This window comes from Pimephales promelas, chromosome 15 (assembly GCF_988280905.1).
Source record: "Pimephales promelas chromosome 15, fPimPro1.hap1.1, whole genome shotgun sequence".
Classification (NCBI taxonomy): Eukaryota; Metazoa; Chordata; class Actinopteri; order Cypriniformes; family Leuciscidae; genus Pimephales; species Pimephales promelas.
This window is the reverse complement of record NC_142783.1, coordinates 24,242,025-24,265,965: the sequence shown is the minus strand read 5'-3', so window position 1 is coordinate 24,265,965 and position 23,941 is coordinate 24,242,025. Positions and strand designations below refer to the sequence as shown.

At 36.9% G+C, this 23,941-nt stretch overlaps 1 protein-coding gene across 1 annotated transcript in view; it reads right to left on the bottom strand.

The window, feature by feature from the left end:
* mdga2a (MAM domain containing glycosylphosphatidylinositol anchor 2a) overlaps window positions 1-23,689 on the bottom strand; it is a 128,377-nt gene extending 104,688 nt beyond the window's left edge. Inside the window, exon 1 of the mRNA XM_039679659.2 lies at window positions 22,520-23,689. Within this exon, the coding sequence (XP_039535593.2) occupies window positions 22,520-22,592 (73 nt within the window). The 5' untranslated portion in view covers window positions 22,593-23,689. The remainder of the gene's footprint in view (window positions 1-22,519) is intronic.
* Window positions 23,690-23,941: the final 252 nt, after the last annotated feature.

The window sequence follows — 23,941 nt, the reverse complement described above, 5'->3', positions numbered from 1 at the left end:
TACTTGATGTAGTTTTTAATTTCGTAACTGTCAAACTTGTTATTGTTGATGTGTTTGCATTTGTTTTTAACAACAGTAAAAGGTGAAAAAATATCACCTTCACAAATTTGTCACAACAATGTTTCCATAAATCTTAATTAGCAACTGATTGAGCACAAGCATAAGGACACTGTTTGATTAATATCCTATCATTTTCCTGCAGTTAAGATAAATTGTACTGTTGCGAGATGCTCATCAGTCCCTTGCAGATCTGTGAAAAGACCCTGTCATCTACAAACAGCAAACCACCCAATAGAATTTAAATGTAATTAAATCGAATCTAAAAACTGCAGACCAATTCTAACATAAATAATCAAATTCAGACAACTCTAAGCTCACTTTCATGAAATTGAGCATTTAAAGGGATCATATAATGCCATTTCTATACATGTTAATATGATTCTTTTGTAATATACTTAAAAAATTCTCATTAGTATTGTAAGAAAACACAAATTTTACCTGGTCAAAAACAGCTGTTTTCAGCGCGCGTTTCAGTGCATATAAATGATAATGAGCTTCGCTCACTCCGCCCCTCTGTTCCCTTTCAGTCGATAAAGTCAGAGGTAGTCGACGGTCGACTAAATGGGGATTGCATCAGAGAGCCAATGTTCTTTGAGTACTATTGAACGAGCCAATGGAATTGGCGTGCGTGATTCGCATCACACAATCCGCCCCAGCGGCGCATGTATAAATACGGAAGTGGATGCACGCACTTGTTGCCTTTCGCTTCAGAACCAATCGATTTGAAGTCTCTGAAGAGTGCTGTTGTTTACAACGAGCGAGTGTGTCAGCGTTCTTCAGGAAGACTCTCCCAGTTCTGGTGTTCTACAACGCGAGTGCAGCAGTGATCACGAGCACTCGAACTGCTGTTTCAACAGCAACACATTTCTAAGGGTTTGTATGTGTTAATGGCTGGTTAGAGGGCAAAAAAGTGAGTGCTTCACTGTTTCAGTTCACTGTGAACACGCCCGTCTCATCAGCATCCATCAACATTCTTCCAAAAAGCTGAACTTTATTCCTTCATCTGGACATGTTTATACACCTAACGACGTCACGTTCACGTGGATTTCAGTGCAAACAAAGGTAACGAACCTGCCCAACAAGTGCTAACGTAAGCTATCCATACCAACACATTTGGACAAACATAGGCTACTTAGGCTGAATCCCAATTCACCCCTTGACCCTACCCCTTGTTTTCGAGTGTACCCCATGGCACTTAAAAGTTACAAGGGTCAAGGGGTTGAAATATTCCTCTACGAAATGGAACAACCCTTCATGAACCCAATATATCATCAGTCGTCGGCGATGGCTTTGCCATTACAGAGTTTGTACAGGATTTCTCCATGACAACAACTGACAATCAGCGCAGCTGCTCTTAACTTTGCACAAACATGATGATTATAACATCCCTTCCTCGAAATGGATGTCTTTTCTGATCGGAAAGGTCATTTATTATACCTTTTCTTAATTTAAACGGCTATAGTGTTATTATAAGAGTAAATAAAGTGCGTGGTGGAATCATCTGGCGCTAAATTTAAATGTTTAACGTTAACCGTTTGCGATCCATCTCGCCGGTGATTTCCGATGCATTCCGTGAAGTTTTCTCTTAGCCTTCTGTTTGGAGTGTGCCTCTGAAAAATCTCCGTTTCGAGTGCTATGTAGCCCTACCCCTTCGCCCTACCCCTCGATCTCAAGAAGAATCGGGACACCCTACCCCTAGACGTGAACGCGCAAAACGGAGGGGTAGGGCTAAGGGGTAGGGCCAAGGGGTGAATTGGGATTGAGCCTTAGATTACTAATGTAACACTGAGACATAAAGTAACTGGTTGATAAAGCGCAATAACTTGTCGAGAAGAAATGTTACAAGCTCTGCATCCAGCTTGAACCCAAATAAATCCACCTTTCAAAATGCCGACAGTAACTGCTGCGAGAGGTGGCGTGTGATTGACAGTCAGATCTCACACACCCCTGCGCTGATTGGACCCGATGAACAGGGAGCAGTGGATTTTTGCAAAACAAATAACATGCTCCAGGTCAGGTGGAGTTATAAGCTCAGGTTTTTTTTTTTTCTAAAACCACTTTGTTTATGTTATTCTGTCAGATTGTAGTGTCGATTTCATGATCAAAATGTTGCCGACGGCAGCTTTAACTAAAATTGAACACATTCCATTTGATTCAAGCAGACATGCCAGAGAGAATTAAGAGTCTTAGACATGCACAACTATATTAATATTCAAAATCAAATAAAAATCAAATAAAATGTCTTCCACTGAAAGTGACAGGACAGCAGCAGTCCATCTTGCAGCCTCTGCCTTTAACTATGATCAGCTCCAGTGGTCCTGGCTTACAAAGATCATCAGTCTCCTGAGATCTCTCATATTGCAGGAAGATGGCAGCGCATACAGAAGCCATCTGCCCAGACTTCCAGATGATGCACAGTAAGTAGTGATGACAATGTTATTCTTGCACAATTGCCATTTTTATGCCTTTCCTTATTGTGCATATTTTGCATGTAAATCTTAAATTAGACACAACGCTCCATCAGCTGCCAGTGCTGTGCAATTATGTGTGTGTATGTTTGTGTGAGTGTGTAACACAGTCTTATACCAGCAAATCACACACTGCACGGCGGTTACATAACCCAGACTATTTTAAGCACTTCAAATAATAGAGGAAAGGTAATACTGTGGTTTTCATTTTTCTATGTGAATGAGCACATAAAGGGTATGCTTTACCCTTTATATGCTCATTCACATGCACTCATACAAGGGTATGAGTGCTGTAATCTTTAATGCTGTTATGTGTGACATACAGAACATATAGAAAACCAAAACATGTTAACAAAAATAGAGGTAATTGTTTTTCAAAGAAAAAAAAATCAGCTCTCTTTGCAAACAAAACGAGATGATGTAAATAGTTACAATAGTTTAATTTGAGCACCATAATGCATTTTCACCTATTTCTAGAGTTAATAATGTGACTGTGATAAATGCTGGAACCAAAAAAAAAAAAAAAGAGAGAGAATGAGCTCAACATACAAAATTGGAAAACATACAAAAATAAATAAATAAATAAAAACCCACCCCTTATATTTACAATCTATAAAGCACTAGGTTCATCTTCACACTCGCAAATATACATACAGAAGGCATTTTCCGATAATCATTAAAAAAAGTATGAAACACTTGAAAGCACACCGCAAAATTACACCATTCATCTTCCGTGACAAAAAGGCTACTGGAGGATAGGAAATGAGGAAAAATGCAAACATGAGAATAAACCCGTCAGGTGGAAAACATACTTTGGTTGTGTTATTAATTAAAAGCTTCATGTGTGCAAAAAGGTTTTATAAAAATTTGCCTGCCAAGTCTAACATGTGGTGTAATTTTTCTGGAGATAAAAGCCCCAATTAAAAAAAATGTGGGAATACAATAAATCTCCATTATTAAAAAGCAACAAGCTCTAAAATGTCTATTTATTTATATAAGGTGGGGTATTTCTTAGGCGCCCACCTCAATTCATCTCACTCCAATTTAAAACATGAACATGCATACATCTGTTTGAAAGTTTAAATAGCATGTGCCTTCCACAAGCCAATGGCACAAGTTTGCAGTGTTGACAGTTTCTTAAACAGTTTCTAAAAGTGATCTAATTCCAGACAAGAGGTACACACACACAAATTTATATTTTAATATGTGGTTTACGGTGACTCTCCATAGTCGTAATAGCTTTTATACGGTACAAATTGTATATCCTAACCCCTTACACTAACAATACCCCTAAACCTTCCCATCACAGAAAACATTTGGCATATTAAAAAAAGAAAAACACACAGTTTGATATGTGAAGAGTTCAGATGCAAAAGCCTCTAAGTGCCATTTGAAATTTTCTTCTAAAATGATAATTTTTATCAAGCTTGTATATTTAAGTTCAGTAATTTCACTTAAATGGCATTGCCATTTAAGTGAAATTACTGAACTTAAATATACAAGCTTGATAAAAATGACCATTCTAGAAGAAAATTTCAAATGGCATTTAGAGGCTTTTGCATCTGAACTCTTCATGTTTTAATCCATTTGGTTTATGAGGACAAAGAAAGTTTTTTATTCAAATTCTTAACCCCTTAAATAGTTTTCATAAATGTAAGCTAAACTATTATTTGCCATTCTTCTCTCTCTCTCTCTCATGCTCACCAGAGCTGCTGTTATTTTAGTAAAAAAAAAACATTAAAAACAGTAATCCTATGAAATATATATGTTATCTATTTTAATATGCCATTTTTTTCCTGTGGTGATAGCAAAGCTGAATTTTAACATGATCCTTCAAAAATCATTCCATGTTGCTTTGGTGCTCAAGAAGCATTGTATTATCAATTTTGAAAACAGTTTTGTTCTGCTTGATATTTGTGAAAACTGTGATACATTTTTCCAGGGTTTTTTGATGAATGCAAAGTTCACATGAACAGGTGTTTATTTGAAATGAAAATATTTTGTAACATTATAAATGTTTTTACTGTCACTTTTGAATGTAATGCCACTTGCCACTTGTCAATTTTGAATCAATTTCTTAAAGAAAATCTTACTGACATATTTATATTTAACCCGTAAATGTAAAAAAATAAACCTTTTGTATGCTGTCTAAATATCCCCCCAAATTATATATAATTATATAAACTACTTGTGGGGACCATTGAATTTATACTATAGGCCTATCTTTATGCAATCATTCTATATAATTCATTATGAATGTTCAGCCCATTCTCACTCCCAAGGCGTCACTTAACTGACGCCTTGGGAAGCATTTGGACATGCTTCAATATCTGACGCTTTAGGCGCCCTTTAGCGTCAGTTAGATGACGCCCTAGGATCGCGTGTACCCTACCCCCACCCCACACCTAAACCTAACCGCGTCCTCTAACTGACGCTTTCCTTTAGCGTCAGTGAGATGACGCTGTAGGATCGCGTCATGTAAGTGACACTAAAGGGCGCCTAAAACGTCAAATATTGAAGCATGGTCAAAGGTGACGCCTTGGGGTGAGAATGCGTTGGAATGTTTTACATTTTCTGGCAACAGCATTATAACACCGCCACCCAACAAATCCAAAAAATGCTTTTATTTTTTTTTATTTTTTTTTTTATGAAAACTTACAAATGGTCACCTTGGAACAAAGTCAAATCTCTTCCAATCAAATCCTATAGTGGAATTCTGCCAACACATAGCAGGCAAAACGACATGCCAACACAAAACAACGTTTCTTACACACTGTGAGAAACTGAGTCAGTCAGTGATTATTTACATGAGCCCACTATGTTTGAACAGGTAATATTAGTCAGCTTAGCCATTGATAAGTCACAATTACATATTCATCATTTTAAAACTAGCTGTACTTTCAAGACCATATTTATAAAGCGTAGTAGTTTTCAATTAACGTTGGCCTTGAATAGGTCATGAGCTGCCAGAAGTAGCACACACGATTATAGACTGAATCTGGTATTTACAGGACAGAGGGGTAAACCCTTGATTTTGTCCCTCCAAGGACATTCTCTAGCAATTCAATTTACACAAATTGAAGTCATTCTCTTTTTTTTTTTAAATTTGCCCTCCAGAGTAATGAAGCAGATAAAATGGAAAGGCAGAAAGCATGAGTCTGTAGATGTGGAATGCCATTACATTGTTGTCCGCTGACATTCTGTCCTAGAACTGCACCTAAGTACTTTCATTAGAGTGATACTTAATGTAATAGTGCCATAAACTACTCAAAAGTTAAAAGTGTCAATTAGAGCACCTCTAGAACAGCTCCTCGTGCCAAATTGGCCATGATGAGAGTAAGTGAAAGCCTCCAAAGAAAGTGTTTTATTCACAGTGGCGTCTCAAGTCACTCTATTTGCTGCAGTCACAGCATATACTGATGGGCCTAAGAAATGTATTGTTGCTTTCTTTTAAAGTGTCCCATTTGCCCAGTAGGGGTGAGTGTAGGGTGAGGGGGACTAGTTGTAACAAACGTGTTTTAAAACTTTCCACAAATGCCAGCATGACGAAAATTATTGTATTTACGAGGTGCCATATCAACACTACGTTGAGAAAAAATGCAAAATTACTAAATTAAAACATCTTTGGAACATATAACTGAACATTCATTTAAAAGTAAATTTCTTTCTTGAAGGGGTGGTGTAATGCCCCTTGTTACAATCTGTAAAATAAGTCTCTGTTGTCCCCAGAGTGTGCATGTGAATTTTAGCTCAAAATAGCCCACAGATATTTTTTGCAGCATGTTAAAATGATCCCTTTTTGAGGGTCAGTAAAAACGTGTCGTTTCGTGATACATCGTTATTTTGGGAAACCCAGCCCAGTAAAAGACACTAGCAGGGTTTAAATCCCAGTTGCGCAGATGGGAAATGTTGTAAAACTGCATTTCATTGTGCTCCTAACTATACTATTCTATACTTACATGAATTAGTCCATGTTCAGAAATGATTCATTATTATGTTTTGAACTATGCTGTTTTGCTGTGTTTGTTGTCAAACTCAAAAATAAAAAAAATGCCAATAATTGTATTTTATTGACAAAATATTTTAGTTTTAGTTTAGACCAGATAACATTTTAAGCTGTCATATCTGGTTATGTTACAGTGTGCCCCTCACATATTACAGCATGTCAGATTTCACTTCCATTATTTCGAAAAAAAAGAAAAAAGTATATACACTGTATTAATAAAACAAAACCATATAATTGCACTAGAAATGAATGTGTGAAAAAAAAATAATACTCTGAACCCCAAGTGAATTTACACAAAATGAGAAAGTCAAAAAGTGTTAGGTTGTGGCCTGCTCTCCCCTAGTTGTGAGTGATTTACTGAAAAGCAAGTGGGCACTAGTCATATTCGAATTACTGCTTAATGACATTTGCTTGCCTGATCGACTGCTGATACAGCATGTTGGCAGAGCGTTTAATTTAGTATACTGAACTCAAGACAGGAAGAGGTAAAGTTACAGTCAATCAAGCGTATGTTAGCAAAACAAGATGGAACTATAGCTCAGACAACTTAGATTTCTTATGCCAATTGTTGCATACTCTGTGTGTGCATATACGTATGTATATATTGTATGTACGTACAATGTGTTATCTGGGTCTGTTTCGGGTGGGTTTTACAGTAGTTGTGTTTCCCAGTTTTCTGTTTGTGTCTGTTTTTTTTCATTGAATATCCAACGCATTCTCAGCCTAGGGCGTCATACCTTGACGCTTTTGAAATTTCGTCTAAATCCAAAGCACATGGCATGCACCCTTTAGCGTCAATATAACACGCACAGAGCTTTATTCGGTTTAGTTCTGGAGTAGGGTCGGGGTTAGACCACTAGGAGGCGCTTTGGTCCATATCTGCACCTCATATTGACGCTAAAGGGTGCCATGTGCGTTGGATGTGGACGAAATGTCAAAAGCCTCAGTATATGACACCTTGGGATGAGAACGGGCTCGAATTTCATTTGCACCTGTCATTCATTTCATTGGTTTGTTTGCGTATTTATAAGCTCTGTGTTTACTTCAGTTCATGGTTTGTTCTCGTTTTATATACACGATTGTTCTGTTCCTGATTTGTAGTTGAGAGTGTCTTGTTTTGAGTTTTTGTTAAATAAAATCATAACTGCTGCGTATAGATCTGTTTCTCATCTTTAATTTCTACCAAAACTGAAAATAAGTGCCAATAGTATAAATATATAAAAAAAAAACAATTGTAATTCTATGTCCATGGTCCTGAGACATACACGGGTATGGCAGTAAAAAACAGAGGAGAACAATATGGGAAGGAAGAGAAAGAGAAAGAAAAGGAAAATAACATTCTGTTGAGAGCAGGCCTTTAGGCGGTCTTCACTACCAATTTATTTGTCTAGTAATTATGCTGTGCTATCTGTTTTTGTTTTTTTGTTTATTTCTTTGGTTGTCAGGAGAACTATTTGTCAGGCCATGTCAGTGTTATCCTTAAAAGGATTCACAGTGTGGTGAGAACTGGGAGGTAAATTGAAACAACACCATGCGAGTCTGGCATTAGAAAGCAGTAATTTAAGAATCTCTAAATTAAGTGTTTAAAGTGTAATGTGCTCCTATTTTTTTTTTGTATCATGTATGTTCAACCATAAAAATCACATTTTGCATTTTCAAGAATCTCATTTAAAGAGGCTACATGCGTTTCCTGAAATTTAAACTCGCGACTGACACCTGTGGCCAAAAAACAGAACTGCTCTTCCTTTCTGCTCTCTCTCGCAACGCACGCTTTTACGTGCACACTTCACTAGTCATCTGCCGCAAGGAGGTCAACATTATGTTTACAGAGGTAAGAACATTGTTTGAGATAAAGCTTGCGAGTGTAGGCTACTTGCTGACTAGCGGTGGTGGCAGAGTGATCTGAAACGTTTAACATGAACGCGCTTGACGTCACATCCGCAGACAGCGCGGGAAAAGTCCGACCCGACAGAAAATAGCAAAAATAGGATACAGGCTTATAGGTGCACCCACTGTGAGCGGACAAGGTGTCAGTTTGCTCATCAGGAGATGTTTTAGTCATAAATGGTAAAATAAAAAAAGGTATTGTTACGTTTATTTTGGGGAGAAAGCTGCATATGGCCTCTTTAAAACTGGGAAGAACTTTACATCACATCTTAACACTGCACACTGTAAACCGTTTGGAACTGAAGGTCAACATAATTGTGCCCAGTTCATTCATTAAATTTGCTTTAAATCGTATGCTATCTTCTCTGACCATCTGATCTCAACCCATTCAGGCTGTTCGTGAAACTAAGCAGAGAAAAGAGAACACAGCGGTGCTGAAAATGGCAGAGGCGACTCATTGAAATACAGCACTTTGCTCTCCTTTTCATATGCTAATTCCCTGCAAAGGGCAGAGATGATGAGGGCAGTGTTTAAGAATATTGATGGAGAACATTTGCCCTCTTTGGACCACAACCAATCTGACGCCCTTCTGCTATTTTCATCACATGTACATTGTCTTAAAATGTCATCTCCAGCACATTACCGACGCAGGGTAATTTGCTTTGCTTGGAAACTCGTCACATGGTCACAGTGAGCAACGGCAGACAAGGAAAAAGTGAGCTTCACCTTTGAGAGTTACTTAGGAGCAGAAGCAGGTCATGATTTTTTTTTTTTTTTTCACTTTCTTAGCTAAACCCGTTGAGCTGTTTTGAGAGTGCAAGTGCTATACCATGCCAGGAACATCTTTTTGATTTTGTTTTGTTTGCTAATTCTATATTATACAGATACATTGTTAAATGTGTGTTTTAGTTTTAGACAAAGTCTTACTCTTTCTAAATATCTTTATTAATGTTTATTAATGTTCTTTTTTAAAAAAAATAGTGATGCCCAAACCAGGGCAAAAAACAAAAACAAAAAAAACCCCAGCATCTATCCATCAGCCATTCCAGCCATTCGTCTTAAATGGAAAACATTGAACAATTGATTCAATTAATCCACAGTAATGTTTTTTTTTTACTAAACACAAGAAAAAGAAAAACTGGGAGTAAAATATTTAGTTGAATAAATGCATATAATGCCCAAAGTCCTCAATCGAGTTTGGCTTTTTGGTACTTTGTCGAAATAGTTCGGGCAACTCTGATTGATTCCCAGGGATACAAGCAAATTCCACAGGGAAACATTTAGGATATGTTTACACAACTACTACTAAAAATGTATTTCGTGTACAGACGAAATTGTCAAAATGATCCCCACAGATCCGCGAAAACGATTAAAAAAAGACTGTATTATGCTGCCAGGCCTGTAGTTAGCAAAATCACTTTGTAAATAAAAACTACGTGCCCATAGACTGAACAGGTAGTATGCATGCAGATGATGTTACCATTTTCACAAATTAGCATGTTATTTTAGTTTACACGAGAAAATAACAGTATAGTTTTCAAAAATATGCAAGTTGAACCCAGTTTTCAAGAGTCTGTGTTTTCAGGCCCCCAAAATGCTATAATAAAAACAGTTTTCAGTATTTAGCTAAAAAAGGAGTCGTGTAAATGGCCCCTTATGTTTGCTTTGTTAACCCTATACCGTACAACAGAAACTGTGTTCTGTGTGATCATCCCCTCATGCCTGTGCTAAGAAGTATAAAAAAAAAAGTAACTAAAATTAAACTAAAGTTCTTCTCCTCATCCAGGTGGATGAAGAAAACGTCTCTACGATTAAAGGTAATTTCCAATGATTTTACCAGTGCTTTTCGTACTGATGTGTGAATGGTATCTTACCGGGGAAAAATACGCAACACTGTTGCTTGTGTGAACAGTGCATTTGTGTATTTACCAGTAAAGTCATTCTGGTAATTTACCAGGAATGTTGTGTGAAAGGGGCTAATGATAATAAATGGCATATACAGTACACAGTCACAAATCTCCAATAGTGAAGTACTGTAAAAAATTAGCAACATTTTATGGACCTTTGTTTTCACTATAAAAGGACTTTTCACACTGTACTTACCCCGGGTTCTCATCGTTCTAAACCTAGCTTTTAACCCCCGGGAATGGAACGCTTACCCTTCAGAAGCGGTAGACGCACCGCTTTTTACCAAGTGTTATGGAATTGTTCTCTGGAGCAGGGTTAGCTCCACTTTTGTGGCGTAGGCATTGCGGTGTCAAAAATGCACAGTGTGAAACGATGCAGTGCTAGAATGCAACAACTAGATGCTTAGCAACCGACAATCAATAGCGTGCCCCATATTCACATACTGGAAAGTCACATACACCATGTATTGTACAGTAGGTATAAACAGCGGTTTCAGCATTTGAATTCACATTTTGGAATATGTGAAATGGTGATGGAAAACGCGACAACTGGATTGAAGAAGAGACCGTCTATTCAAGTCTATTCAGGATAAACGCGATAGTACAGTCAGTAAAATGGTAATATGTGCCAAGCTAGAGTCTTTATGTAAACATACTGTGTGTGGCATTCAACCAAGTAGTGACATTGACACCGCAAATATGCAAATAAGAATGTTAACCTTGGGTTTATGAATGTACCGTGTAAAAAGGCAGCATATGAATCCTGAGAAAATGATGAACAGTGTGAAAAGTGTTAACTATTTCAAGTGCTAAATACCCTAAATTGAATCATCGTAAAAATGTGAATTTTATTAATATTAATGACAATACTGAATAAGGGCTGTGTGGTTCATAAGAACAAAAAAGTTGGGAACACTGATCTAGACTGCAGATTAGTGTTAATATTGGCAGACTGCACTCCAAGACAACTGATCTTGAAATCAGTGGAGGTCTTTTTTTCCTTCTTGTAATGAAAAAAAATCAGCTAATGTTTCACATTTAGCTCTACTTGCGCTAAACGTCTTTAAGACATGAATTAAGGATTTAAGAACATTGCTGCCATAAAAAAACTAAGATCTGTACAATAATAACATAAGAATAAGACTGGAGCAAACACAGTATCTTTCTATGTTATCATTTGGAGAACAGAACCCCTTATACTGTAGCATTCACCTAAGATCTAGGTAGTTCATCTCCGTTCACTACAGTTCACCATGAAGTTACATCTTGAGGCACATTCATAATTCATAATCTTGGATCATTCACTTTGATCTCACTGAAAACCCAATTACTATTCTAAAGGAAACAATATGATCATAAGGATAACAGAGTGGCAAAAAACTTTTGAGGAGGAATAATTTATGAGGTGCATCACTAAAACAAATCTGCATGTACGCTATCAAAGTGCTGATGCAGGGCTGTTTTTCATTATAGAGCATAAATTCACACTCCAAAGACCAGCCGAGGAACAACTGCTGTAAATAATCCTTATGGCTGCCTTACAAAATAAATGGTATAAGTAATGAACAAAAAAACAAAACAAAAAAACCTCAGACCAGAAAGAGGGTTATGCTATTCAGCAGAAGAGAAAGACCAGGTTTACTTTAGTGCTGCCAACTAATACTCGACTAAATGTTAGTAAATGAAAAGAGGCTAGGTCGACTAAATTTTAATTAGTTGTTCAGTTGCAGAAAAGTCGCGCAGTGACAGATCGTTAATACGGCTGGTCCATGCTGTAATGTCGGGCAGAAAATCCAAAGTTCTGTAGCATAACTGCGAGAAAAATGACCACAAAACGGTGACTTCAAACATTATTTTAAACAAAGTAGTAGCCATATGTTAGCTTGTTCTAACGTTAACTTAGATAAATGTGCGTAATATTAGGCACATATCCTAATCCTTGTGTGTGAAGGCAGTGTGGTATCTGTCAGGATTTATAAAACAATTAAGCACATTAATAGGTAACTTCATTCATCTGGTTTACAGTAATTTTCAATTCCGTTCTCGCACACATTACGTCATTACACACAATTTCAACAGTTCAGACTTCCTCTTTAAAATAGTCCCAACACAATTCTACTTATGAACACAACACAATAGCTTCATTTTAAGCAAGACACGGAGCTCACTTCTCTCTGACAAACTCATGTTCTTTTCCCATTGGAAGAAAAAATTGTGACGCAAGGTGACGTAAGGTATAGGACAGGTATACCTTAATTGTCCACATTAATGTAGTGTTTCAGTTGCTGTATTTTTTTATTTGTTGTTTTTATAATGTTTAATCATTTTGTTTGTGTTCTTCTGACCTCTACAAAACTAAGAGAAAGACAATTTTCTGGAGAGATGGGCTTCATTACAGCTTTCTTTGTTCAAAATGAGTGTCGACAAACAATATAAAAATAAACGAATCAGACATTGCGTCTTGGTGAAAATGTATTCAGTTCAAAATAACGAGGAACAACATGTTTTTAGGAAATGTAGTGGAGTAAAAGTAAAGGTTTCTCAACACATTACATTTTTTTAATTCCTTCGGTAAAGTACAGACACTTGAAAAATGGATTTAGCCTAAGTATAGCAACAAAGTAAAAAAATACTTTTTACTGCACCACAAAAGAACAGTATGGAATGGGTTCCAGTTATTTTTCAACTTAAGCTTGGTTTGGCACGGCACGGAATAAAATTAAAAGAAACATCTGATCATGCTTCATAACGCAGTCGCTATTTACATCTCATTTAATCTGTAAACTCTTGCATTAGCAAGGCAACAACTGACACATTTGTATTAGATTCCAGAGCATTCTGTTATCAGCTCCACAGTCAAAAATGGCACCATATCTGTAACAGCTAAGTCGGATCAGCTTTGCAATGAAACAGTTAAGCAATGAGAATGGTTTGGTTCAACGGTGAAAACTTTTGTTACAAATGATTGAAGATGAATTTAGTGATCGACCGATATATCGGGCCGATATTTGCGTTTTTTTACGTGTATCGGAATCGGTCGATACACGACTGCTGCGTTCGCCGATAGTTTTTCCCGGCACAGAAAAATTTAAAGTAAAAATTTACTTTTTAAGTTACTGTTAAAATGAAGTACAGTGTGCACTGTGTACTTTATTATGCTGGTTGCTACTGTTTGCAATAGTGTAATTATTTCATTTATGCTTAAATATTTATTTTCAACACTGAACTTTTTTTTGTTCAACCTCATCTTTTTAATATCTGTTAAACTGTTTATCTACTTGTTCTTGTTCTACCTCACGTTTTTACTATTTGTTAAATGTTGCTTTTTAAAGTTAAATAAATGTTACTTTTGTTAAATTGAGACCTGTATCATTTGTTAACATCATGTCATTTTTATGAAGTAAATTTAGCGAGCAAAATGTATCAGCTCCAAATATCGGCTCAAGAAAATCGGCAGCCCGTATGGGTCATCGGCTATTAGGCTGAAGGGAAAAAATCGGTATCGGTATCCGGCACTAAAACATCCATATCGGTCGATCCCTAGCTGAATTATCTAGTACTATAAAACAATCAAAATTTTGTAATAATTAATTGGTTATACAGATAAAATGTATGCAATAAGAAAAATGCAACAAAATGAAACATTTCACTTTTGTAACCCACTGTATTTTCATAACTCTGACAACACTGCTTTATAGAGCCTTGCTCGTGTCAGTAAGCTGATTTTATATTTGATCATGAGTCATGACCAGATCTGTCCAATCCCAAATATACAGATTACTTTTGATCTCACTAAGATGCTAGAAGTATTATTGTCTGGCGCAATCATACTTTGTGCATCCATCATCATTTTGCAAAAAAAAAAAAATCAAGAGAAAGAGGAAACTATTACAGCCTCTGTCTGACTCTGTCCTGTGTACAGTAACTTCTTTTTCTAAATTTGTTTACAATGATCATTTTGTTGGCTTGATTGGTTTCTTTATAATGTCTTTGAGACTTCACCCAATTACAGACAATGAATGGATTCCTGCGTCAAATCTTCCACTGGGATAAAATAACACTGGGATACTAAATACTAGTGCTTATGTAAAAACAATTCCAGCATAAAAGTCAGAAATATATTAGCATGAGACAGACAGGAAGCAATGATTTCTTCATAAATCTGTGAGCATGGCCTTAAGTTAACCAGCTTTCAGCTTGTGAAATTTTAATTATGGAGAGCATTCTCACACAAGTCATGGTTACCCTCAAGGTAACCTGCGGCACAGGCCTACCAGACTTTCACATCTACTTCTCTCCTCGCAACATACATACAGTAAACAATAAAAAATTCATATACTCTCTGAATTGAGAGATATTTTTATTAGTCATCCATGACCTGAAATGTGAATATCAATTTTTCAAGACTGTTTCGAAATGTCTACACGTTTTCAAAGAAAGTGAAACCTTCTTGCAAATCAACTCAAACAGTGCGGTGAACCACAAAATGAAGCCTGCCCGCATTGCTTGCAGTATAATGTGCACTACTTTATACTCATTAGCACTCATTAACACTTATTAACACTCATTCTCACAAAATCTACAGCTAATGGCTTGATAAACGTAAGCGGAGTGCCTGCGCTAATAGAAAAACTCCAAGGGTCGATGCATAAAAATTTACGGATTTTCATGTTGACAAATGTCGCTTACATCTGCCCTGAAGGTTCACTGATGCAGTTGCAAAACTCACTTAGTCCCATGAATGTTTAATGAGTTTAAACTACAAGCTATTTTCATTTAACGTGAAACACAAAAGTCTAGAAATGTAGTTGAGAATGTTTGTTATAAAAAATAGAGAGCAAATATCGTTCCAAATCAATAAAGCACCATGGGTAGGTAAATAGCTCCCAATCCTTTTACACTCTATTCATTTCCCTTGATTGAAAAACATAAAAAAAAAACACAGATGTGCGGAGATGTTTTTTTTTTTTTTTTTTTTTAAGCACAGGGCTCAGCAGGATATGGTTCTGTAATAATGCTTGCTGTCCTCAGAGACCTTCACTGAAGCATTAACAATGTGAAGTCCAAGGTCTTGCTGAGGTTATTTTGTGCTGTTCCATTGGTTGTTGGAACATTATTTGAGTCCACACACACACAGGTTTGGTCAAAGCACACTCGCTCTTCATGCATAGTTCAGCAAAGCTCTAGTCAGGAAACATCAAAACTTGACATTTTTGAAGAAAATATGAGTGGTGCTTGCCTGTGCAAATCTTGCCTCCTCAGTGCCAGTGTGTTGTGAGTGGTTTAAAGGGTGTTGCTCAGCAGTTGTGAAGATGTTCAAAGTTTTTTTTTAAGGATTATGTTTTTCTTAAAGTTTTTTTTTTTTTTTGGTTTTGTGCCACAGTTTTATCAGTTGCCAGGCAAAAAAAAAAAAAAAAAATCGAATTACTTTGTAAAGTACAGCATAACTCATCTCATAATTTGACGCATTTTTAATTTATTTATTTATTTAATTAATTATATTTCTATTTGAAGGGAGAAATAAGCATTTTTAGGCTGTGTTCACATTTACAGTTCGGTTGGCTTGGTTTGTTAGGTCTAGGTTTAAAAAAAAAAAAGTCTTGGTCATTTTAGGCTTGGTCCACTTAGCATTCAGCATTTTTACCACTGAACCTAAAGGCATAGAGATACGTTCGCAACCTGATTTGTGACCTATTGCCTATTTTGAGACGGAACTTTAAGACGAACATCCAAAACAATGGTGTGTGCTGGGATAAACGCACTCAATGCATGTGCATGCATATGATGGTATTTTGTCCAGATACGAACTCGTGAAGAGCATATAAAATGTGTAAAAGAGTCAAAACAGCGTCAGGAATCCCTCCGGCACACACAAATGCTCTGCTGTCAAGAGACATGGTTCTGATGCCTGTACCGAACTGTGATGGGCAATTGAGACTGTGATGGGCAATCGAACATTCTGTCCTTTTTAGGGTCGCATCTTCCTGTCTTCGCATCATCCTTGGTTCTTTTACAGTACGTCATTTTATTCAGACTTTGTTTGGAAGTGGACTGAGACCCATCTTTTCAGCAGTCTTGGTCCTCTTGTTTGGTGCACAACAGTTGGCAGCGTTCAAACTTATTAAAATAATCTGCACAAACAGAGCAATCTCACCAGGGCTCATTGTCTTATCACGTTTTAGACGCCTGTCTGAAACCAGTTTCCTTAGAAGGTACTAAATCTGTTCTAAATCATTGGCTTGATGTTATGATGTCTTAGGATGACTAACTAAATAAATAAACTGGACAATAAGGTAGCTTTTGGTCATAGCCCACATTTTTTAAATAAATAAATAAATAAACTGGGCAGTAAGGTAGCTTCTGGACATAGCTCACATTTTGGATGTCTTCCTAATCTAACCCATCTGGTATTCATCAGTTCGATAGTAGAGTGCTCCATGACCTCAATCAGATGTGTCAAATAAGGGATTCATACAAAATATGCAGTGCTGGGCATATTCCAGATACCATTAGAGAGTAGATTTTGACTTTACTTTGCAGTAAGACATTGTAACCTCGAAAATCAGCTTCTGTCAATCACCATTTGCAAGAGGCTATTCGGTTCAGAACAGCTACACAAATCAGTAAGGATGGAGCGACTACCAAAGTCTATAAATATAATAAATATAGGATTGGAGATGTGAAAAGCACATCTTGAATATTGTGCATTAGTGATTGTCAGGAGGTATTATATAGCAGTAAAAATTTCATTATTTGAGATGTGTATGAATATGCTATAACTTCACAATGTGTAGGTATGGTAATTATCACCTATCACTTGCAATGTACAGTAGTAAATTTACTGTCCAAAGTGTTCTTAAGGGAATAGGCAGTTCTTGTGACTGAGGTTTTTCTTTATGGCACTTTGAGAGTCACTAATCTTGCCTTTCTGCTTTCAGGACTTTAGCTCACACTGGTCCTCAAGAGAGGGAGGCAACATCCATTGATTATTTTTTCCCCATATATACTGTACTTCCAGCCATTAAATATTCATTAACATATGCATTTTACCAAATCTTAGCACTGCATTGCTATATTATTAGTCTTTGCCTTTTCAGCCCAGTATTGTTCTTGGCCACAATAACTCGCAATACAATGATTTCTTTCAAAACGGCAGTGGATTGCAGTAATGCATTGCATGGTTAATCATCCACCTGTAATGTGAAAAAGTACAAACCCACAGGAGCAGAAAGCCTAAAACACTAACACAAAACAAGTATTACAAAGAAAGAAAAAAAAAATGTGGTCCTCAGTATGAAAGCCTAAAGCCCACTAAAACCTTACCAAATTAGGTGTCACATCTTTAGAAAGCTATTAGAAGAATAATGTATATTATAAGATTTGTGCAAGATGGTACTACACAAAAGTGTTGTATTATTTAAATGGGCCCCCAGTGAAACTGGAAAATCTTTATAAACGAGTGCCAGTGGATGTGTGGTTCTCAAATGTTTTTCAAAAACAAGCAGTCAAAGCCAGAAGCATCTTGCCTATTCAAACAAGCCTGTGGATATTTTTGAGCCATGCATTTTGAATGCAAATTCCAACATAAATTATTTGCATCTTTAATTAAGTCATACGACATAATTATTATTGCAAGTAGAAATAGCATCAAAATGCTGCGGTGAAAAAACGTTCTGTCAACATCTAACCATCCACATGCCACTCAAAACTATCTTTCCTCATGGAACACAAGGAGCTGTAATTATTTAATTCCCATTTCCATTCAACGATATCCATTGTTAAATTCAGTTGTGATTTTTTCTTGTGTTTATTGAAAAAGAAAGATTATATGACTAAATTATGGGGGTTTACTGTAACGCAGATGAGATGTTGCCCAGAGAGTGAAAAAAACAATAATAGGTGTCAGAGAAAAAGATGTGCAAAGACGAGAGATGGCGTATTTTCCCTGTGTTTAATAAATTTCTCATTTTACCTAAAAGCACAAAGTGACCATTAAGGTACGTACTGTAATATACTGTCTATTTTTTTATTTATAGATACCAAACTTGTGTTTTTTTTTACAACAACTTACATTGATTAAAAGTGACAGTAAAGACATTTAAACAAATGAAATCTTACCGACCCCAAGCTCTCCTAACCCTCATTTCTGTTTAGCACTTGTGTTAGGTTTGTTGCATGTTGCCTTAGTCTTTCAAAGTTTACGCTAACATGGCACACTAAATGTGCTACACAAACTGGGACTGGAGGGTTGATAAATAATTGAGAGAAACGTGTAGAGAAGGTTGTTGTATTCCACATTAACAGTAATGCTTAACAACCGTAATATGCATTGTACATCCCAAGGTTACTCGGCAGATGATTGCTACCACGGTGTAGAAAAGCATGTAAGGACACGAGTCCTTCTTTGCACATAAAGACCCATAAAGATCTACATTGTGGCCTGCAACATATGCTACTGTACATCATTCATCAGTTCAACCGTTCCCCTTAAGAAATTGCACTTGGAAATGTAAGAGAATTTTGAATATTGTATAACTATTTCTATACCTTTTTAATATCTGCTTGTAAGAGGTGTGAATTATTTACAGTAGAAGCTAGAGGAACTGAGAATGGCCCTTTCACAGTGGTCAGTCCAATCTGGGGGAAACTGTCACAGGCAACTGGCTATAATGTCATAATGTATATGAATGCTATTTTCATTCACCCCAGCCCAGCCCAATATACTTCCAGCTTGCGGAGACTGTCAGTATGTGTGACCATATGCTACATTTTAACAAATGCAGCCATCAAATTTTAATTAAACTATTAAAGTATGTACTATTTCTAAAGTAAAAAGATGTGCTTGGCCTTTGTTTCTGAAGGGTCCAGGCTTCATAGCAATGTTTGAACCAATGTACAATGAAACTAAAGCAGTCTGTTGTGGCCAGATAAGCAGAATGAATTTGATTATCCTGACAGTGTTAGTAAAATATAAGCAATTCTTCTATGGACAGATGTTGAAGCTAAAAAATACTTAAATATCAGCAGCTCGGATTAACACTGGAAAAGCAGAGAATGGACGCATTTAGCTGAAGTGTGTGTGATATCAGCTGACCACTTAGTTGACTGTCTGTGACAGATATGAGCCTGGAATTAATGGAGAGGCTACATATGAAATATGAAAAAGAGAACCGTCATACAGGGTATAAATAATATAAATATCAGAAAAAAATATCCATATCCAATCAAAACATGCTGACATTAGATCCAACAGTGGACCAACAGTTGTACTGAATTACATGAACTAAAAGCTTATCGACCTCTTAGATGTCTTACTATCAGAGCTCTCTTTTTCATTTCGGTCTAAGTGGCCAGTTGGGATGCTGTAATATAGTATATTAGTCTCAATGTACAATAAAACATTTATTAGTTTTTTCCAGTTGGCATCTTCATCAAAGTTGATTGTGGTGTAATTCTTATTGACTTCAAAAAGGAAGACGAGTTCAGGTGTTTTAAAATTTGCATCTCTGTTCACCAATGCGTAACAGCGCCAGCGGCCTACTTACTATTCTCTCTATTTGGTTATAAAATCAGTGCAAGTAGTGTAAAGCTAACCTAAAGTCCATACTCTTCAAATTAAATGTCTTGTTAAATATAACAAGGGGGAAAAAAAAGAAAACAGTTGTCATGTGAACACCAAAAGCAACATTAATTGAACAAGGAGAGTGATCTGAGTTAAAGATTTTTAAAGTTGAAAAGAAAAACATGTTGCCACTAAGAGGCAGCGTGCAAAGAAGGTCTGTTAACTTTTGTTTGCAAATTCTGCATGTGTTAGAAAATACAAAACACAAAAGACCTAACTTCCTCGCTTAAAAGTTAAATGACCACTCCAGATTTCCATGCTCGACTTGAACGACAACTACCACCTTAAAAAGTAATGTGAACCTAGTAAAATGCATCAGAGACTCACTCATTGTATATGCAAATTCTTTCATTGTGGTAAACATGTTAAACCAAAACATTTAATGATCAATATTAGGGGTGCAGGATTCAGTATGTAGAACGATGGCTGTTTGAATCCTGTTGAGAAATCAGCTATAGTGCATGATCCATGCATGCAGACCAACTTAGTATTCATCAATTCAATGTTCAAAACCCCATCATGATTCACCATGCATTGCAACATCCATGGAGTAAACTAAGAGCTCATGAACCAGCATCCAGCTCCTAGAAATGAAGTACAACCCACACAACAGTTCAAAATTTGCACAGGTCATTACACAGGAATCACTTGTTTGTTCATAATGCCACTTACAAATAGAAAGCAAGCCAACACACTGTGAAACATGAAGTTAATGACACCATTTGACCACTGAATGTCAACTACTGGAAATATCACATATCCCAGATTATCACGTCTAGCGTGTAACATGCCATATTTAATATGACACAAATCTAATCTGTATAAGGAAAATGAAAAGAATATCCTGAGGTTATCACCAACTGTCTACTTGGTCATCATGGAGTCGTCAATATAAATGAATGGATAAATGTACATTTTAAGTTCTTAAAAATAATGGACCACAAGTCCATTGTGCTTGACTTCAGGTGCTCACAACCAACCTGTAGCAAATATTTTGCACTGATTCTTGCCCTTATTTTCTTTTTTACCAATCCAAACAGTCTTCCATTAAGTAACAGTAAATCTGCCCTTGTAATCCATGTGACGTCAGCTAAAATCGGTCTCCCAGCCCACGCTTTTTAGGTATAGCCTTCATCCCATTATGACCAACCCCTTGTAATATTCTGCAGGCAGTAGAGCGCTGAACCGTTTCTATGTAGGTTTCTATGACTGAACGGTTGACATGAGCAGCCTAACCTAGATAAAATAAGGAAAACATGGGGCTAGTTGTCACACTTTTTCATGTAAATATTTCTAATGTACAGTATATCTGACTGTCAATTCTGTATTGGCTACAAAATAGCTATTCAACATAGCTATTTAGCTATTGAGCTTAGTGGACACAATTCATCAAATATTCTGTTTAAAGGGGTATTTGAACTACACACAGAGAAAGCATATTTTTAGAACTGTTTTTTTTTTTATTATTATTCAAAACCTTAGATACAGTCACTGTAAATATTACATAAATAATTGTGAAAATACTGCACTAAAAACCTGTTAATTAGTTACATAAGTTATCTTAATGCATACAGTAAAACTATGGATATGTTGATATAATAAATTACAGTATATTATATTTTACATTGTGATATAATTTATAACAATCCATGTATTTCTTCTATAAAATATTAAAAAATGTGATGTTGAAATGAAGTAAACTGTAGGCCTATGAATTACCTTAAAATTTACATAACAAATATATTTAACAAGGTAATAGTATATGTAATAACATTTACACTCAATTATTAAAATGATGTTGTTTATAAATAGAAAGTATAAGTATAACAAAGTAAAATATTTTTTACTTAACCATCACGGTATTTTTATCGGTTATACACATTGAATCTACAGTGTTTTATACTGCATTTTATATTATTCAGTTAATAATTAGGCTACTGGTTTGTTTTGTAATGTGTAATTCCGAAAGTGTTCTGTATTGGGTAAACTATGCTCTGACTTTATGTAAAAGCCACTTATGGAAAAAGCACTTTTGATTATCTCCAAGTCATTATGGGTCGTTCCATTGATTGAACCACCTGTGTCATTAGCTAATTGTAGTAGCCTACACGACATTTCAGTAACATACAGGTTCAGTAACATACAGGCTCACATAAGTTGGTATTAACATTATATTAATGACATCTGGACTGAATAATAAAAGTCAACAAATTGCGCACAATGTAGCCCTTGTGACAACTTCCCCATGTGGCAAATAGCCGTCTGTCCATATACATACTTTGCAGCAACGTTTACCATAGATGAACACATGCATCTCCTAGTGATAAAGATATTTCAAAACATCCTAACAATAATGGTTATCATGGCAACGTAGCCTATTTCATGCATAAGCCCAATACGAGGCAAACTGGGACCACAGACTACCCCACAGTGCACCTGTAACGCAGAAACAGTCAATTGACATGTGAGCTATAGGGCCTATACTGGATATCATTGAGAATGAACATCCACATCTACCTAGCAAGGTCACGACAGTTCTGTACGTAGCTGCTACGTCTGTTTGTCTTACCGTATATTCCCTGGCACAAAACGCCTTCAAATAGTGCGGCGAATAACCACAGGAGAGCCAAGATAATATCCATCTTCACGTTAGTCTGAACATATCCAGCTCCTCAGGCGGCAAACAGTTGAAGGCAGTACGTGCAGTCCAAATCTCCCACCTCGCGTGACCGTATCATCAAGAAACAGCTGAAATAGTGTCAGTCCGAGATGTCTCAAGTCATTTCTCGTCAATTCAATGCAGATGTTTTCACCAAATTGGTCAAGGCGGAGATATAAATCTGTGCCAGATAAGGAGGACGAGCATCAAACCATCAGAGCGGTTCTCCTCCTCACACCTTCGCCGGCATTAAGCACCGACACGGCTGGCGAAAGTAAATGACAGCGCCATGGGAAACACGCGCGCTATTAATCGGTTACGCGCGCTGGCATCCACCTCTTCGACGTTGCCAAAAGATAATACTGCGGAATTTAATGCGAAAAATAACCAATAATCGACGAGACCACCTCTCTCATCCCTTCCTGGTTTCAGGATGCCGGTGAGGCAGAAAGGCACGCCGAAAAAAAGCTGTTCTTTGATGCCGATGGGAGCGCTACTATAGTAACACTGTAATTCTTCGCCTCCAGCGGATAAACAGATGAATCCGCTATTTCATTAGAGCTGTGTGGGCCAGCTTTACTTCTCGGAAGTCTTTGGTCCCGGCTTGAGAAAAAAAGAGATACAATGACACACACACAAACACTCACACGGATTTGTCAGGTCAGGTTGCCTAGATTCAGGATTAACCGTAATTTAGACTGGATGAAATGTGAAGGGTGATCGGGCACGCTGCGCCATACGTACTGCGCTGGAACGCTGGAGCCCAGCTGGCTGGCTACGTCAAAGAGCGCGTGAGTGAGTGAGTGAGCGCGCTTGGATCTCATTTGTATGAGAAGCACTCTCGCGCTGAGAACGTTCGCAGCAGAGCAACGTGAACTTCATTATAAATTAACGGCCGCTAGTCTAAATGGTATACATGCTTTCTGACGTTTGCTCGTTCGTTTGCCCTTTTTCTCTCATTGAAACGGAAGATGATAGCTGCTATTAATTTCGCCGCTCACTCTTCTTCCTGGTCGACTTTATAACTATCAAATAAATGCCTTTTCATTCCATTATCAACCGTAACAATGCCAGTAGATGCGAGGCTACATTCTGTTAAACATTTCACCATTAAATCCGGTGATGTTAATATGCCAATATATTCGAGCTACAGTAATACAATCTGTAAAACAAACTGATGACGATGAGGATGATGACACAGGTGGTACAAGAGAAAGCGTGATGACTCACTAGCAACCGTGACCAATGATCAGACACTAAATATAAAACAGTAAACATTAACCAAACTAAAATACCACACAATACCCAAATGTAGCTACACAACATAATAAG